The 18,653-nt window shown below is 43.0% G+C and overlaps 1 protein-coding gene across 1 annotated transcript in view; it reads left to right on the top strand.

Moving 5' to 3' along the window:
• The window catches only part of LOC126187644 (prion-like-(Q/N-rich) domain-bearing protein 25), a 196,361-nt gene that overhangs the window by 111,027 nt on the left and 66,681 nt on the right, over nt 1-18,653 (top strand). Inside the window, exons 2-3 of the mRNA XM_049928847.1 lie at nt 344-536; nt 17,430-17,552. Coding sequence (XP_049784804.1) covers nt 404-536; nt 17,430-17,552 — 256 coding nt within the window. The 5' untranslated portion in view covers nt 344-403. The remainder of the gene's footprint in view (nt 1-343; nt 537-17,429; nt 17,553-18,653) is intronic.

Here is an 18,653-nt window from a genome sequence, read left to right as displayed (position 1 = left end):
GATTTCTCAGGATCTATACACCCAAACTGCGTGAAAATGTAATCACATGTCAGTTCTAGTATAATATATTTGTCCAATGATTACCCGTTTATCATCTGCATTTCTTTTGGTGTAGCAATTTTAATGGCGAGTAGTGTACTATCGGACCCATCTCACACCTATCACTGCCATGGCTGGTTAGTGGTGGACGGTCACGTAGCCGCTGTGGTCCAAAGCGACCAGTGTGCAATTTTTAAAAAATTTTTTTTTTGGAGGGTTACTAATATTTATTCCGGCGTCAAGTCGAACGTGCAAGTGATTGAGTGGCGAACAGAGACAAGAGGCGCGTGTTATCTGCGTGCAGGTGGAGGCGATAAGATAGAGGCGGAGATGCGGGCGCGCGGCCGCCGCGGCTGCTGAAGCCATGCTGCCGCCCCGCGAGCCGGCGGCGCCGCTGCTGACGGACCTGGCGCTGACTCTGCTGCTGGCGCTGCCTCTGCTGCTGACGGGCGCCGCCAGCGCCGTGCACCACCCCGCGCAGCTCCGCAGGGGACAGAGTGAGTACCGGCGCTGCCTGCCCGCTGCGGCCGTAACTGCACCGGCGCTCCTCCACTACCTGCAACCACCTGCAATTACTTTACAATCCCACGACACCTTTTCGGAATACTATCGGCTTCCGGCTGCCTAGAATTAAGTTTCCCGTGATTTTCCTAAATCAGGCAAATGCCGGGCTGGTTCACTTGAAAGTGAACGCCCTATTTCCTTTCTCTTCCTTCAAACAATCCGAGCTTGTGCTCCGTCTCTAATGACCTCGATGTCGACGGGACGCTGTGACCATAACTGCACCGGCGTTCCTCCAGTACCTGCTACCACTTGCAGTTACTTTACAATCCCACGACACTTTGGGAATACTATCCGCGTTCGGCTGCCTAGATTTAGGTTTTCAATGATTTCCCTAAATCAGGCAAATGCCGGGATGTTTCGCTTGAAAGGAGACGCACTATTTCCTTCCTCTTCCTTCAAACAATCCGAGCTTGTGCTCCGTCTCTAATGACCTCGATGTCGACTGGACGTTAAACCCTACTTTCTTTCCTTTTTCCTTCTTTGGGAGTATTACACTGTCTGATCAAAAGTATCCGGACACTTCTGTATAATGCGGATGCCAGTATATATAGAGGCAGTGATTATTGTGCTGTCAGTAGAGAAAGAGTAACAACATAATGGGCCAGTGAGAAGAGCTCTGCGACGTGACATGGGTATTGTTTGACGCCTGAGCAATAAATACGTCAGATAAATTTCAACATTTCTTAACATGCTCAAGTCGACTGTTGATGATATGATTGTGACGTGGAAAAGTGAAGAACAACCACGCCTAATACAACACCCGGCAGATATCATGTACTAACGCACAGGGACTGTCGAGCAATGCAGGCAGTGGTTGTAGAAAACCGCATGAAATCACTGGAACAAATCACTCGCGATTTCGAAAGTGCTATCAGTACTCCAGTTAGCACAATGACTGTGCGTACTGGGCTGAGGTACAATCGTCAGGCAGCTCCTCATGAGTCACATGTTTCTGTATTCAGCCGGCTGTTGTCGACGAGCAGTTCTAGGCGCTTCAGTCCGGAACCGTGCGACTGCTACGGTCGCAGGTTCGAATCCTGCCTCGGACATGGATGTGTGTGATGTCCTTGGGTTAGTTAGCTTTAAGTAGCTCTAAGTCTAGGGGACTGATGACCTCAGATGTTGGGTCCCATAGTGATCAGAGCCTTTTGAACCATTTTCTGTAGGCAAAGCAACTTTTGAGATGGTGTAAAGACCGACGCCACTGGACATTGAATGACTGTAAACGAATGATTTGGAGTGAAGAATCACGCTGTAAACTGTGACGATCCAGAGGACGAGTGTGGATTTGGTGAATACCTCGAGAACGTTACGTGTCATCATGTGCAGTGTCAACAATGAAATACGGAGGAGGTGGTAAATTTTTTCGTGGCTAGGGTGAGCTCCCCTTATTGCGCTTAAGAAAACGCTAAATGCGGAAGGCTATGAATACATTTTACACCACTGTGCACTGCGTAAAACAAAGCTACAGTTCGGAAACGATGGCTGTTAATGCCAGCATGATAACCCACCCTGTCATAAAGCCGTATCTGTAGGGCAATAACACTCCTGACATGGACTGGCCTATCCAGAGCCCCGACCTGAACCCAATGGAACACCTGTGGTTTGAGTTAGAATATCGACTTCGCTCCGCACCCCAGAATCCAGCATCACTACATTCTCTGGCATCGGCTCCTTCACAGATATTCAGGTACTTAATTGAAAGTGTCCTCAGCAGAACTAAAGCTGTCACAAATGTGAAGGGTGGACACACCCCACATTAATGCCCACCAATAGATGTCCGGATACTTTTGATTAGATAGTGTACATTTTCCTCGTTAGCTGAAATAAATTGTTGTCAAAGATACTGTACGAAGAACTATATTGCTGACACAATCTACTGTGATGATAAGTTGGTTTTCACAGCTTACACATCTTTCATTATTCCACTAACAAATGTAACAAAATTTTTGACAATTAAGGTCATTTAGTACAATTGATGTTGGAGTTGTAATAATTATTTTTATTTGTTAGTTATATTAATTTTATGATTATAATCAAGAAAATATTACATCCAACTCACTTGCTTTCAACATTATGATTTCAGTTAGCATTCACAACTCACTGTTTGGCTTAGTCTAAAATTATCGCTTTAAACGCAAGCCAGCTTGCGAGCGGTTCACTAAATGAGGTTACTAGGATCCGAAGCACAGTTCTTCTGATTAATTTTCCATCGTTACTTCACTGCACTACCTCTTCTCAGGAACTTAATAAAACGTGGTTCTTCAATAAAGGCAGTACTTTGTATTTGACCAAAGACTGCGGTTTATTCGCGGAACACTTAGAAAATGCAACAGATCAGCTAAAGAGACTGCTTACACTACGCTTGCCCGCCCTCTTCTGGAGTACTGTTGTGCAGTGTGGGATCCGCGTCAGATAGGATTGACGGGAGAAATCGAAAAAGTTCAAAAATGGGCAGCTCGTCTTGTGTTATCGCGAAACAGGGGAGGGAGTGCCACGGACATGATACGCGATTTGTGTTGGCTATCACTAAAACAAAGGCGATTTCCTTTGGGCAGGATCTTTCCATTAGATTTCAATCACGAATTTTCTCCTCTGAGTGTGAAAATATTTTTTTGGTTCCAACCTACATAGGGAGGAACGATGATCGTAATAAAATCAGAGCTCCCACGGGAAGATTTCAGGGTTCGTTTATCGCGCTTCCTGTTGGAGAGTGAATCGGTAGAGAAACAGCTTGAAGGTGGTCCGATGAACCCTCTGCCAGGCACTTAATTGTGAAATGCATAGCAGTCATGTAGATATAGGTGTAGATGTGAATCTCTCATTCTGTTGCCAAATTAATATTTATTAGAATGAAATGTTAAGAAAATTACAAATTGACGCTAATATTACGTTTGATTAGTACTCTTCAGGATTTCATCACTTCATTGCAACATTAGTTCAGTGTCAATAGCTGACAATGTAATCGAGACAAGCGATGATTAAAACAAAACAACACACACAAGCTGCCGGCCGGTCCATGTGAGTGTGGAACATTCGAACAGCCTAATACTGCGAGATTTTTGTGGACAGATTATTCATAAAGAAATAGTCGCTATCCACGGTGAGAAGTCCCAGCAGAACACACTGGTTAGAGCTGTGTGAAGCGCAGTTTCGAATACGGTACGCAGTTCTCGAAAACCGCGTCGTCCAATCACTGAAGACTGCCAGGAAGGGAAATGATGGGTATAAGACAGAGAGAACTATGGACACTGCAATAGCTGATTTTAGTCCCTCACAAGACATTACCCATCTCGTAGTATAAGTAACCGGCTTTTGTCTGACAAAGATGGAGACCTGCTGCTTACCTACTCCCATAGCATAATGTGCAAAGACTGGAAATGGCATTACGGAATGTCAATCAAGGAAAATGACACAGTATACTATATTGGTTTTTTTTACCAGTGTTTCGGGTCTTCGTTACTTTCTCGAGACAGCGCATGCGTGAATGTGAAGGAAACGTACTACGTCGTCTGGGAAAAGAAATATGGCACCATACACATGAGTTTCCGATTCTAACTCTGTTCTGGAATCACACAGCTATACCGCAAAATCCATTCTTGCATCAAGAACAAATAAGTACTCGTATTTACAAATCGTACTGAAATGTCCTCTGGAAACAGGTCCTCACCAAATGCGTCCTACCGAGCGAGGTTTGTCAGTGGTTAGACACTGGACTCGATTTCGGGAGGACGACGGTTCAATCCCGCGTCCGGCCATCCTGATTTAGGTTTTCCGTAATTTCCCTAAATCACTCCAGGCCAATGCCGGGATGGTACCTCTGAAAGGGCACGGCCGACTTCCTTCCCCATCCTTCCCTAATCCGATGCGACCGATGACCACGCTGTCTGGTCTCCTTCCCCAAACCAACCAACCAACCAACCAAATGCGTCCTATCCGTGCGCAACTACGTGCCTGACAACACTGCCAACGAAACAAATGACGCGCTGCAATATTTCAGGTGGGAGTATTTTGCGCATAGTTTCGACACAGATCGAGGGGCTTTCATTCCTCTTCTGCTCTTAGGTACCATCTTTCCCAAAGAAAGTAAATTCATTTGCAGACAGAAAAAGTAATTCTATGCTGGCCGTTTTCAGTGACACGCTGAACAATATGCTAAAAGTCTCTGTGAATAAGAAGGTTGTACTGAGATATAAAAGTGCTTTTTGAATCAGTGACATGGAACAGTCCCTCGTAAGTTACTTGCCTCATTCGTATTCTTGTGTTTTCACTGTGCTGTACTGAAAGCCTTTTATTTGTAACACCAATAATACTGAATTGGTAAAGTATTGCATAACTGAGCTACAATAGACAGTTTCTATTCACGTAAAGCGTCGTTATCTTGAATTGTAAACCGTATCAGCAGTTTTAAGTAGAAGGTGAAAGCAATAACTAGGGAAGAGGTTCAGCAGCTTGAAAGACGAGTGTGAAAAGACCCTACGGCATCACCTCGCACGTTGGTAGGACACTTCTAGCAGTGAAACATATGTCTGGTTGTGAGCTGCAGTGATTCCATTGACAGCCTCACGCAAACCATTTGACAACTGAGCCCTTTTAATAACGTCACCAGTATCTGATGGCTGTCTTGTAGTCACTAATGATACTGAAATAATATCACACAGATTCGAAAGCGGAACGGTCATTTTAGCGAACGTACTCACAGACAGTGCGTTTCGATTTTATGTAAATGTCAGAATCACCCTCTATTTTCTGATTTTAAATATTTAAATGAAAATTAGGTGGCATTAAGAGGATTTTTGGATGGGTGTTTACTCAAGTCCTAGTCAGCTGAAGAATTTCACATTGGATCGACGGGTGGCCTCAGCTTTACTTCTTGACGCTTTAAGTAGCATTCACCTCCGTCGTTACTAAATGTACCTGATAGAGGCTAAATGACTACACTGCAGGAAGAGGAAGGTGCTGTCAGACTGAAACTGCGAGACAGATTGCGAGACACTTCGGTAAGATCCCGGCTAATGGAAATGAAGGTTCCGTGTTCGGCACACAGCTTTAATTGCAAAGAGAATTGATTCCACTGTAGCTCTCACCGCCCCCCTCGCCCCCCCCCCCACCCCTGCTGACAGTACGAAACCGTGCTCAGATCGAAGGAAGACAGGAGAATACTATCTCCAACAGGACAATGCCTGGTAAAACACAATGGGGCTTAGAACAACCTTGGAACAGGTGACTCCTATCCTTCAAACTGCAGTTAACGTGATCAGCTAAATTCACGACAAGAGATAGTCGTCCTATTATTTGAGGACCCATTCTAGCATTTACTTGAAGTGTAAAAACAATATCAATCGAGTGCGCCGGTTTCACTCATTTCAAACTCACTGCCGCATTGCTCTGGTTTTTCATTCGACGACGGAAAAAAAATTATCACTAGCAATGTAAACTGAAAGCTTATATCCAAGATAACAGAGCACATCCTTAGATATCACATCTCTGCTCGCTGTACACAGTCTAAGTATTTTCCGGTGACCGAAATGCAAAAAGATATCCGTGTTCAGCTGTTAATTACATACTGGATCATGAGTTTCTCTCACTGCAATTAGTTAATATCGAGTAGAAGGCGAAGATTTTCGCAGCTGCAGGTCTGGTCTATAAAATAACAATGTCAAACATTGATTTTCCCTCACTCCGGGTAGTTTTGTCACTATATGTATCGCGTAAGGCGTAAGACCTGTTTTAATTCTTGAAACGTCGAAAGTATCGAAGCACGTTTTCCAGCAAATGACACCAGGTAGAGGGGTGAGTAATTCTGCAACATCGTTAGTACTGTTATATATTTATGGAAGTATACTTGTGTAATGAAACTCTTTGATAATGGAGGCAAAATTTAAGAAATAAAAAGGAATTGTCATAGGATCTGCCGATCAAGAAAACGCGTTTACATTGTAAAGTGGTCCAACTTGATCTAAAAATTCGGAAAAATAGAAATACACTGCAATAGTGGGAATCAGTATAAAGGCAGGGTTTCTACGAAAGTTATAGTACGGTGTCTGAAGCATACATGTCTGGAATTTTATTACGAAAGTAATAGATACGTACGAGACAAACAATCATGACGGAATTAAATAGTTTCTTCCATAACACGAGTAACAAAATGAGGCGTTTGCATTTTCCGGATGGAAATTGATATAAAGACACTCACTGCTTTGTTGAGCTATTGCATTGTTGCCCAACCTCCGTTCTTCCTAATTACTTCAAAAAATTCTGTTCGGTATTAATTTTGTTTGGGTTTGTAGCTACTGCAGTGAAACTGTCGCCCTCTCTTCTTGTGTCGCTCTTTTCAGATCACATGGGCCTCAAACTGCCTTCCATGGAGATGAACACGCCTTGCAAGTTGCAAGTACTCCCAAAAGGTTTTTCACGGGGTTCAAATCCGGTTACGTGCAGCCTAGGGCAAGACATCTTTATCTTATAGCAGAAACGCACAGGTGCGTTATCTTGTTGAAACATTAGAGTTTCGTCCTCTAGGTCCTCATGCATTCTAACCAATCCTGTCTCTAACATCTCAGTGTATATGTTAGATTTCATTGTAGTGTTCTGCCAAGCAGTGCGTGACTTACCTTTAGCGCAGAAGGCTGCCCAAATCATAACGCTTCCACCTTCAAAATTTCTGCTCATTCTTACTGGCTGCTCTGTTCTCAGATCATGCCATTGATAGTGAAGTCCATCAGGCCTACCTAAATTAAACTCCATCTCACTACTGAAGGTCACTTTATTCCGTTCTCAAGTTCAAGACATTTGTTTTTCAGGAAACTCCAATCTAGCATGTTTGTGTTTTGGTGTTAGAGCAGATTTCTACAGTTGTTTCTGGAACACAAGATGTTTGTCGTTTGATAAAATTTGTCGTACTCGTCTGGCAGTTACTGGCAACTGTAAATCAGCAACAAGTTGAGAAGAAAGATGGTTTGTGGCCATTGCTTTGCGCAAAAGTAAAAGTTTCGAGGCCTCAGATAATTTTGTACTCTGCCCGTATTTTCGATACTGTCCGTATCATGCACCCAATCTAACGAAGTTATCAATCACTGCACTTGAACGGTTTAACTTCTCGGCGTTTCGACGATTAGAGAGTTCCATTTCCTTGTACGCACCGACTTTTGCTTTTTCATCCATGATAATGGTGACCGCGTGGTCACTAATGGTGTATACTTCCTCTCCACAACAAAGGCACGTACGCACACATGACACCCATAGAGCCAGCTGCCTAAATACCGAGTTCCACCCTCTACCACCTTAATCATTGGTATCTTGTTATATACTGTACTACTGACATCGAATGCGATACCATCTGACTGCATTTGTCGGTATAATGTATCTCATACTATTTCTTATAAACCCAGTACAGCTATTCCAACCGACAATTATAATTTTCCTACAAATATCTATGCCTTTATACTGATTTCTACTATTGTATAGTAAAATCTGGATGATATACAATATGTACAGAAACCAAGACGAACAATAAGAGAGGAAGACCAAGAGAGAATTTTATTTTAAAAAAATATAAGGGAGGGATACAACCTTGATCCTCTACAGTTGAATGTGTGTATCGTAGAAGCAACCAAGGAAATAAAAGAAAGGTTCAGAAGTGGATTTAAAATGTATTGTGGAAGGATATCAATGATTTTTTATTTGGCTACGCTGTTTAGCCTGGATATCCTATTTACTCTGCCTAGCCTGAACAGTTACACTAATCAGCCATCAACAACTACAAAAAAACTATTTTTTGAAAATATGGATGTAAAAATCACTTAAAAATAACAAAACAATATCTCTTAAGTATTAGAAAAATAGGAAAGCCTTGATGATTTCTGAGTACAAAGTACATTTTTCTATAAAAAGAATTACAAACAGGTTTGTACAGTCACAACTTTTTGAGACAGAAACACTTAAGTTAATTCCAATATGTCGTTCAATACATGTCATTCAAGAAAATTCGGTTAATTAATCACTAAAATGGTCGATGTGACTACGCTATAGTTCCGTGTTCAGATTTTAACATTACTAACTAGAACAAATCTTATCAGACGTCTAACAGAAATGCGATTAGCGTCGAACAACATCAAAACTGAGGACCATGTAGTAGACAAATTGAAGAAGTTCTGCTATCTTGGAAGCAGAATTAAGAGAGCGAATCAAGTAGAGTATAAGGAACAGCCTAGTGCAGGGAAAGAGAATATTCTTCGCTGGTGGAATTCTACTGGTACCGAACACAATCTTAATTTTTGGAAGACGTTTCTGAGAATGTACGCTCCTGGAGTGAATTGTGGTCTGTAGGAAAATCGGTCTAAGCGTTTGAGATGGGATGTTACAGAAAAATACTCAAAACAAAAGGACTCACAAGAAATGAAGTTCTCCGCAAAATTAAGGATGATAGGACGTCATGGAATAACTACCATAATACTAGCTGGAAAAAAAAATATGGAGGGAAGGCAGAGATTAGAATGTATATGAGATTTAGCTGAGGACTTTGCGTGTAAGTGCCACTCTGACATGAAGAGTGTATCATGGCGAGTAGCATCCAACCTTTCGAAAGACTGCAGACGCGGAAAGAAACATCGCTGAGTTCATCACTTTCGCCGAGAAGATCACAGAGAAAGAGTGTTATTGATTGTAACTGAATAGTGCAACGAAGTCGAGGGTGAGCGTTTGTCTAGTGAGAAATAGGTACTTCAACGGCCAAAAAGGCGGGCACGCCTCCAACGATTGCATATTGTGATGAAACTGCCCCACGAAAAATATCGCGAGGAATACAATTCTGAAAACGCTGCGTCTGAAACTCATGTGCTCGGTCGCTCTAGAGAAACAGAGATATACAACATCAGGCAAACATTTTAATGATGGAAGTACTGTATATTCACATACGCGCATTGTTGTGTACGGTTAGCGGAGGATTCAGTTTAGTTAGTGAGTCACACGCCTGTCGCGTAAGCGATAAAACTGTGGCACGCGGCGATAGCAGCAGCTACATGTTATCAGGGGTTAACTCACCGCTTGTTTCCTCATTGGCTGTGGGATGTTATCTTTGGATGAACTCTTGTTACAAAATAGGTCTCGAGATTAGAGACTTTTTTGAAGCCTACTTTATGCTTAAAGTTATTGTGTTACAGCATGATGCACGTATCATGGTACCAGCCTATAACAATCTGAAACGTATCGCGTTAGAAATAATGTAGATTTGTTTATCGAATCAAATGACGCTTATTTACATTATTCTCTACAGCCTGACTACAAAAATTGAATAATGCTTCTCGCAGAAACGATTATTTGCATCGTAGTGCAAACCTTTGTTTCGGATTCTCCTCCACCTATCGTAGTCGCCTTTTACTTGTATCCGAGTTTTCATTTTTCTCCTGTACTTCTATTATTGTATCGCAGTTCAGGTATGGAGATGCCTTAGCCGATCAATCCTGGCATGAAACATGCGGGCACATGGGTTAAACATAATAAATGGTGGAGGACGTGGCTAGGCCAGCCGAAGTTTGCATCTCAGACGTTCCCATTCAATACGTAGGGCAACACCTGAAGTATCTGTGCGCCAGCGATCATGATCTTCTGCTGCGGCGCATCTGTTACTTGAGTTGATGTTTAGACTCCTTAGATTGTTCTTGAACTGGTCCTTATAGCGGTTCAGAGGAGCACCATGGGGCCTTCTAACAATGTGCTCACTTCACTACACAAAATATGTCCAGGAAGTCTTTCGTTTCTCATCGGGTGGGCATGCCCAATCCATCTGAGTTGGAGGCCGATAATGGTGGCTTCTGTACCTTACATCTTTGCCTTCTCAAGGACAGTAGTGTTTGATATGAAGTCATCCCGTTTGATGTTCATATGTCTAAGTTTCTGTTGGTTGAAGCATTCTGTAGTCTGACAGCGACACTTTACCCGCTGGAGCTGGTTTCCTCAAATCAGAGCATTCAACGACAAGACCAAACCGTTCGCCATTGACAAACTGCCACAATTAGTTCGCTTCCGATTCCTTGTCCGGCTTTCTTTTTTATGTGTTTGGATCCCGAATACTGCATCTGGCTCCTTTTTTTCGTATTTCATCTCACTTGATAACCACACCAAAAACAACACACACACACACAACGACGCTAACGAAATTCACGGGTTTCTTACATACTGGATCCTTCTGGACAAGACACGATTCAGCCTCACATATACGTTGTTATTATCACAGAGATCAGCTACACAAGATAAGCTTCGCACGACACTGCGTAAAGCTCAATTTTTTTATGCGACTGGATCACCAGAGTCATAAATGTAGCAGTTTTCCACAGTTTAGTGGCGTGGCTCACTGGATAGCGTGTCAACCCAACGTATACACTCAAGAGCCAAAGAAACTGATATACCCGCCTAACATCGTGTAGCACCCCCGTGAGCACGCAGAAATGCTGCAACACGACGTGGCATGGGCTCGACTAATGTCTGAAATAGTGCTAGAGGGAACTGACAGAATGAATGCTGTAGAGCCGTCCATAAATCCGTACAAGTGGCGTGGAGATCTCTTCTGAACAGCACGTTTCAAGGCATCCCAGATACGCTCAATAATGTTCACGTCTGGGGAGTTTGGTGGCCACCAGAGGAAGTGTTTACACTCAGAAGAGTGTTCCTGAAGGCACTCTGTAGTAGCAGTTCCTGACGTGTGGGATGTCGCATGGTCCTGCTGGAATTGGCCAAGTCCGTCAGAATGCACAATGGACATGAATCGATGCAGGTGATCAGACAGGATGCTTACCTACGTGTCATCTGTCAGAATCGTGTCTAGACGTATCAGGGGTCTCATATCACTCCAACTGCACACGCCCCAAACCATTGCAGAGCCTCCACCAGTTTCAACAGTCCCCTGTTGACATGCATGGTTTGTGGATTCATGAGGTTGTTTCCGTACACGTACACGTAGTTCCGCTCGATGTAATTTGAAACGTGACTCATCCGAGCAGGCTACTTATTTCCAGTCATCAACAGTCCAATGTCGGTGCTGACGGGGACTGGCGAGGCGTAAAGCTTTGTGTCATGCAGTCGTCAAGGGTATACGGGTCAGCCTTCGCCTCTGAAAAGCCATATCGATGATGTTTCATTGAATGGTTCGCACGCTAACAATTGTTGATGGCCCAGCGCTGAAATCTGCAGCAGTTTACGGAAGAGTTGCACTTCTATCACGTTGAACGATTCTCTTCAGTCGTCGTTGGTCCCGTTCTTGCAGGATCTTTTTCCGCCGCAGCGCTGTCGAAGATTTGTTGTTTTACTGGATCCCTGATATTCACGGTACAATCGTGTCTTGAGTTTGCTAGTATAGGTTTGCTTTAATCACCGTGCACAAGGCGATTGTAATTTTTCTTCTGACGTCAGTTGTTGATCACTATTTTCTCAGATACATGGTACATCACGAGGTTGTGGCTTGCTTAGGACATGAAATTAAGTTCAGTGCTACAAAACGCGTCGTCTGCGGCAGTTCAGTCAGTGGCACTTAAAATCAGCTGTAGGCGGAGCTCCTTCCATTTCCGCCCGTCGTACGCCGTGGTGGCCGCTTCCGACACTGCTTTACGTTACACGTTAACAGCATTTGTGAAGTGATCCGCCGTGTCTGTGTGTCGCCTACAACTGAGCAGTAGCCGGCGGCGGTTGTGACAACACTACAGCGGCAAGTGACAGACGTTTGCCAACTGTCAAGTAATTTTAATAGGACTATAGTTTCTTAAGATCACGGTGACGTAGGTATACAAAGCAACATTCTATTCGTAGCCTCACTTTACTATGTTGCTTCCTCAACAGGATGTTCTTGATTACAGCATAATCAATTATTGTTTCAAAGAGTCGAGCAGCTATCTTCATAGTTAGAAGAGACTTAATTTGTTATAAGCTCACAAGGCGAATTATCAGTCACCAGCTTACAAGAGAACACTGGTCGCTTGGGACGTGCGTAGGTGGTGCAGAGTGTGTGTGCGTCAGAGGGTTGCACGGAATCAGCGCAGTCAAGATGGTCGACGTGGAGACGTGACAGAAAATATGAATGCGCGGTGTCTGCTGTTTTGGACATGTCCGAAAAAATAGACACCACGCATTTATATACTTTGATGAGCCTAGCTGGGAAATGGATCCAATTTGTTTAGTGGGAATGCACAAATACGTCCGACCTCCTGTGGGAATCTCAGAGAGCGAACAAGGAGGGTGTGGACAGGGACTGCGGGTAGGTGGCTCTCTATGGGACTGTGGATCGGCCGTGAGGCGTATCGAGTGTCCGCCCAGTTGCGGTGACGCTGTCTCCCGGATTGCACAGTGGTTAACGCACCTGCCTAGTAAGCAGGATATCAGAGGTTCGAATCCTGGTCCGGTATACAAGTTCATTCGTCGCCGCTGACTCCACGTCATGTCCCAATGCATCTGACAGCAATGAACCCTCCTTTTCCTTTCCTTTCTTCCACGCTCCACCTTCAATCACATATAATGCTACAGAAAAGCAGAAAGGAGCTATCGTGCATGATCCTCCGCATGATCACACCGCGAATGAAGTTGCCTCATTTGTTGAATCAACGTGGGCTGTCGAACGTGTCTACGAGGAATGCTGTACCACTCGCAACAACGTAACACGACGTAAGAACAGTGGTCGTAGACAAATGGTAACCGTCAGGGACTAGAGACGAATGTCACACCTTGTCAATGACGATCGGTTTCAACCCAACAGAAACTGCTGCAGTCAGCGAATGCATGTCTGTCTCAGGCAGTTTCGAGCGAACATTTACATCTGCATCTGCATAATTACTCTACAATTCACTATTAAGTGCACGTCAGAAGGTCCATCGAACAACTTTCAGACTACACTACTGACCATTAAAATTGCTACACCAAGAAGAAATGCAGATGATAAACGGGTCTCCATTGGACAAATATATTATACTAGAACTGACATGTGATAACATTTTCACGCAGTTTGGGTGTATAGATCCTGAGAAATCAGTACCCAGAACAACCACCTCTGGCCGTAATAACGGCCTTGATACGCCCTGGGCATTGAGTCAAACAGAGCTTGGATGGCGTGTACTGGTACAGCTGCCCATGCAGCTTCAACACGATACCACAGTTATCAAGAGTAGTGACTGGCGTATTGTGACGAGCCAGTTGCTCCGACACCATTGATCAGACGTTTTCAGTTGGTGAGAGATCTAGAGAATGTGCTGGCCAGGGCAGCAGTCGAACATTTTCTGTATCCAGAAAGACCCGTACAGGACCTGCAACATGGGGTCGTGCATTATCCTGCTGAAATGTGGGGTTTCGCAGGAATCGAGTGAAGGGTAGAGCCACAGGTCGTAACTCATCTGAAATGTAACGTCTGTTCAAAGTGCCGTCAATGCGAACAAGAGACGTGTAACCAATGGCACCCCATACCATCGCGCCGGGTGACACGTCAGTATGGCGATAACGAATACACGCTTCCAATGTGCGTTCACCGCGATGTCACCAAACACGGATGTGACCATCATGATGCTGTAAACAGAACCTGGATTCATCCGAAAAAAATGACGTTTTGCCATTCGTGCACCCAGGTTCGTCGTTGAGTACACCATCGCAGGTGCTACTGTCTGTGATGCAGCGTCAAGGGTAACCGCAGCCACACTCTCCGAGCTGATAGTCCATGCTGCTGCAAACGCCGTCGAACTGTTCGTGCAGATGGTTGTTGTCTTGCAAACGTCCCATCTGTTGACTCAGGGATCGAGACGTGGCTGCACGATCCGCTACAGTCATGCAGATAAGATGCCTGTCATCTCGACTGCTAGTGATACGAGGCTGTTGGGATCCAGCACAGCGTTCCGTATTACCCTTCTGAACCGACCGATTCCATATTCTGCTAACAGTCATTGGATCTCGACCAACGCGAGCAGCAATGTCGCGATTGATAAACCGTAATCGCGATAGACTACAATCCGACCTTTATCAAAGTCGGAAACGTGATGGTACGCATTTGTCCTCCTTACACGAGGCATCGCAACAACGATTCACCAGGCAACGCCGGTCAACTGCTGTTTGTGTATGAGAAATCGGTTGGAAACTTTCCTCATGCCAGCACGTTGTAGGTGTCGCCACCGGCGCCAACCTTGTGCGAATGCTCTGAAAAGCTAATCATTTGCATATCATAGCGTCTTCTTCCTGTCGGTTAAATTTCGCGTCTGTAGCACGTCATCTTCGTGGTGTAGCAATTTTAATGGTCAGTAGTGTATTTCTCTGCCGTTCCACTCTCGAACAGAGTGCGGAGGGAAACGGACGCTTACATATTTCTGTGCGAGCCTTGACTTCTCTTATTTTATCATTTCTCCCTATGTAGACGTGGGCCATCAAAAAATTTTTCACATTTTGAGGAAAAAGTTGATGATTGAACTTTCATGAGAAGATCCTTCTGCAATGAAAAATGCCTTTGTTTTAACGACTGCCAACGCAATTCCCGTACCATATCCGTGGCACTCTCCCTCCTATTTTGCAATAACACAAAACGAACTGCCCATCTTTAAACTTTTTCGACACCCTTGTCAATTCTGTGTGATGCGGATCCCACACCGCACAGCAGTACTCTAGGACGGGAGGACAAGCGTAGTGTAAGCAGTCTCTTTAGTAGACCTGTTGCATTTGCTAAGAGTTCTGCCAGTAAACTGCACTCTTTGGTTTTCTTCTCCCACAACATTATCTATGTGATCGTTCCAATTTCAGTTATTCGTAATTGTAGTTATTAAGTATTTAGTTCAATTTATAGCCTTTGGATTTGTGTGTTTTATCCTGTAACCGAAATTTAGCGGATTCCTTCTAGTTCTCATGTGGATGACTTCACACTTTTCATTATTTAGCATCAATTGACACTTTTTGCACCATACATATATTTAGTCCAAATCATTTTGTGATTTATTTTTTATCATCTGGTTACTTTATAAGACGGTAAATGACAACATCATGTGCAAACAACCCGAGAGGTCTGCTCAGCTTGTCTGCTAAATCTGTTATGTTGGGAACTGCGCGAACGGAACTTCTTGCAATAACATTTGGAATCCGGTGGTGTATTTCAGATATACACTGAATTATTAACTTGTAACTGTGGTCCTTACTCACGATACTTTTTTAAACGCCATTATAAATGAAATTTATTTATAAAATCTTTTATTATCGAGTGGAATACTGCAGAGCTGTGGTTTAACGCATCGACCCTTTGCAATGACAAGGTTCCGACTGATAAAATTGAAAAGAAATGAGTTTTTAGTATGACGAGATTCTATCTGACTTCTGATACATGTTGAACGTAGTCATGTTGCAATCTGCGGAGAAATAGCATAGTTACAAGAACGCCGAAGTACCACCTGATATCACTTTGTTTGATTCCTTGGGATGACGACGTCTATTTGGCAGATGGAACATACTTTTTTATTACTGAATAATTTTTCTTGTAACTAATGATAAAATATATGAATATTAGTATAATTAATAGTTTTAATTTGTCAAATCTTATCTTCCTAACAAACATAAGCGCTTAAGCGAGGAAAATATCTGCCATGTAAGTTGTTCATTTCTGGAAGTAAAAAAACAAGACAAAGGAAATTTGCTCTTATAAATTGACTGAAGAAACAAGGTAGAGGTAAGTGGCACTTGGAAACGCATAGGCCCTTGAAAGCATGACCAGATACAAATTTCTTGTAGTTTTCAGAGGTTGTTTGGAACAACAGTTTTACAAAGAATGAGGTAGGGGAAAGGTTAACACAGTTACATCGCACATTTCACTGCTTTTGTAAAGGTTTGTCACAGTTCTTTGTGAGAAGCACTGACTAGTACCACATCAAAAAATCACTATTGTAGATGGAGAGACGACTGAACAATGAGTTAAAGAAATTTTGAAATCAATTTACACGAAACGAATGAATTCTTATTTGACGCCTTGTCATTCCAGAGGGCCGACATGTCAAAATCAAAAAATACCTTACATTTGTACATGCCGTCATCACAACTGTATATCGGCTATTTAACTGTAAGGATGCATCCTTGCCATTAAATACCCAACATAAGGAAGTGACAACGGCATGTACAAATGTCAGATAATTTTTACGTTTTGACATATGCTGAAGCATAGTTTGGATTATTCCGGTTGATAATCACCACATGGTCGAAATTACATTAGCTGATTTTATAGCCAAATTTTTTAACTAAACGCTGATCGTAACCTCATTTACAAAACTATATTATTAGTAAATACAGATGAACGTGCAAGAGGTATATATGGAAAATTGGATCACACGAAATTACTGAATAATTTTTGTAACGTCATCCTACACCTGAGAAACATATGAACAAAACTACCATCTTTATGAAATTTGCTGTTCAAAATGATTTTCCGCCACTAAAATTAGTGTGTGTGGTGAAGAGGTATCACAATTCTTCCGAAACAGACCAAGATATCATTAAAACTTGCAGTATTAAATATTTTACAACTGGTAATTTATGCATCACCTTTATTTTCCACAGTTCATGATCATCTTTCATATTTAACCCTGGTCTCTTGTAAAGTGTCCACCAAATCTGTTCATTTACTACTAAGGAAAGCAACTAGCACATTGCATCAACTAAATTCGCCACTACACAGGTTAGTGGTCCCCCTTGTCTATAGCGGAATATTAACTAATTCTTACTGTCGCACTGAGACTCAAAACATTCATGGAGATATGGAATTTCTTCAGACTGTGAAGAAATTGTGCTGGACATCGGTCTTCTCTTGGAATCTGTATTTCTGTCCTACTTTCCAGTCGATTGCCGGTACGATGAGGACTGCATTCCGAACGCCTACTGCAAGGAGCAGAAGTACTGCCTTTGCAAGGTCGGCGCCTTCGCCTACACGCTCACCAATGGCAGCACTGCGTGTCTCAAAGGTATGTCACCAAAACACTCAGTACACGCGTTCCTCTCAGTATTTTGGCTCGAAGCAATAAAATAAATCTACGTATTTTTATAGGAAGTAATATCACATACCATAAAAGGTCTAAAATGTAATGTTACGTGTTTATATATCATCAGTTTAAGTGGTAGCTTCCAGAACTTAAATAATGACGAGAGCCAAAAAATCTAACCTTGTTGCGTAATTCTCCGTGCTTTTTTACTCACGTGCATATAAAGTGTAATATACCTAGACTAGTACAAAAAATTCTGTGGCGTTATTTGAGCGAAAAATTATTTATAAATTTAATTTTCTAACATTTTTACATTTAATTATCTGTAAGCAGGATTTTTTTGTGCTTTAAACGACTCTGTTTTCGTGTACTGTGTCAGTTGGTGGTGTGACGATACAATGTTGTAAAATTCACGACAGAGTATTGCGTCTTATCTGAAATCGTTGTCTGAAATTGTTGTTTGTCAATACACACTACTAGAGTGGAATAAAGTTTTCAAACGGTAGGCCCTTCCAGAGCGCTGACTACTATTTGTATTGCCAGGAGAGTACGACGTATACAAGCGGCATTTACACACCAGCACTTGTGCCGACCGGTATTTTGAGACGTCGACCTTGAAACTACAAAGTACTTTGCTCCTGGCACAAGACTATGCGCTTGCGTCAAGCCGGTTACCTCTTAACATCTTAACCCTTGACTTGTTCTGGCTCCACTTTCTCTATACGGCAATATACGGGCGTTGGACAAAAATATGGGAACACCGCGAAGAATGCGTCTTGGAACACACATACGGACGCTAGCCAAGCACGCACCTTGCGCTGTTGTATCTGATCAGGAACGCACCTGTGCAATGTCCTCGGTATGTTGCAAATGTCAGAAGTAGTAAGAACAGTGTTCTGCGTAGTTGTGAGTGCATTGTGTCGGAGCTAAGAAAATTCGAACGTGGGAAAATTGTTGGTACTCGTGTGTTGGGTGCTTCCGTAACCAAAGGGAGGCGACGTGTTTGGTGTTTCAAACGACGACACCGCTTCGAAGATTAGTACCGCATACGCGGAAAGCTGAGTAACATCATCCGCTATGTCA

Source organism: Schistocerca cancellata, chromosome 1 (genome assembly GCF_023864275.1).
Source record: "Schistocerca cancellata isolate TAMUIC-IGC-003103 chromosome 1, iqSchCanc2.1, whole genome shotgun sequence".
NCBI lineage: Eukaryota > Metazoa > Arthropoda > Insecta > Orthoptera > Acrididae > Schistocerca > Schistocerca cancellata.
Note: the sequence above shows the minus strand (reverse complement) of the source record. Positions and strands in the feature narration are given on the sequence as shown.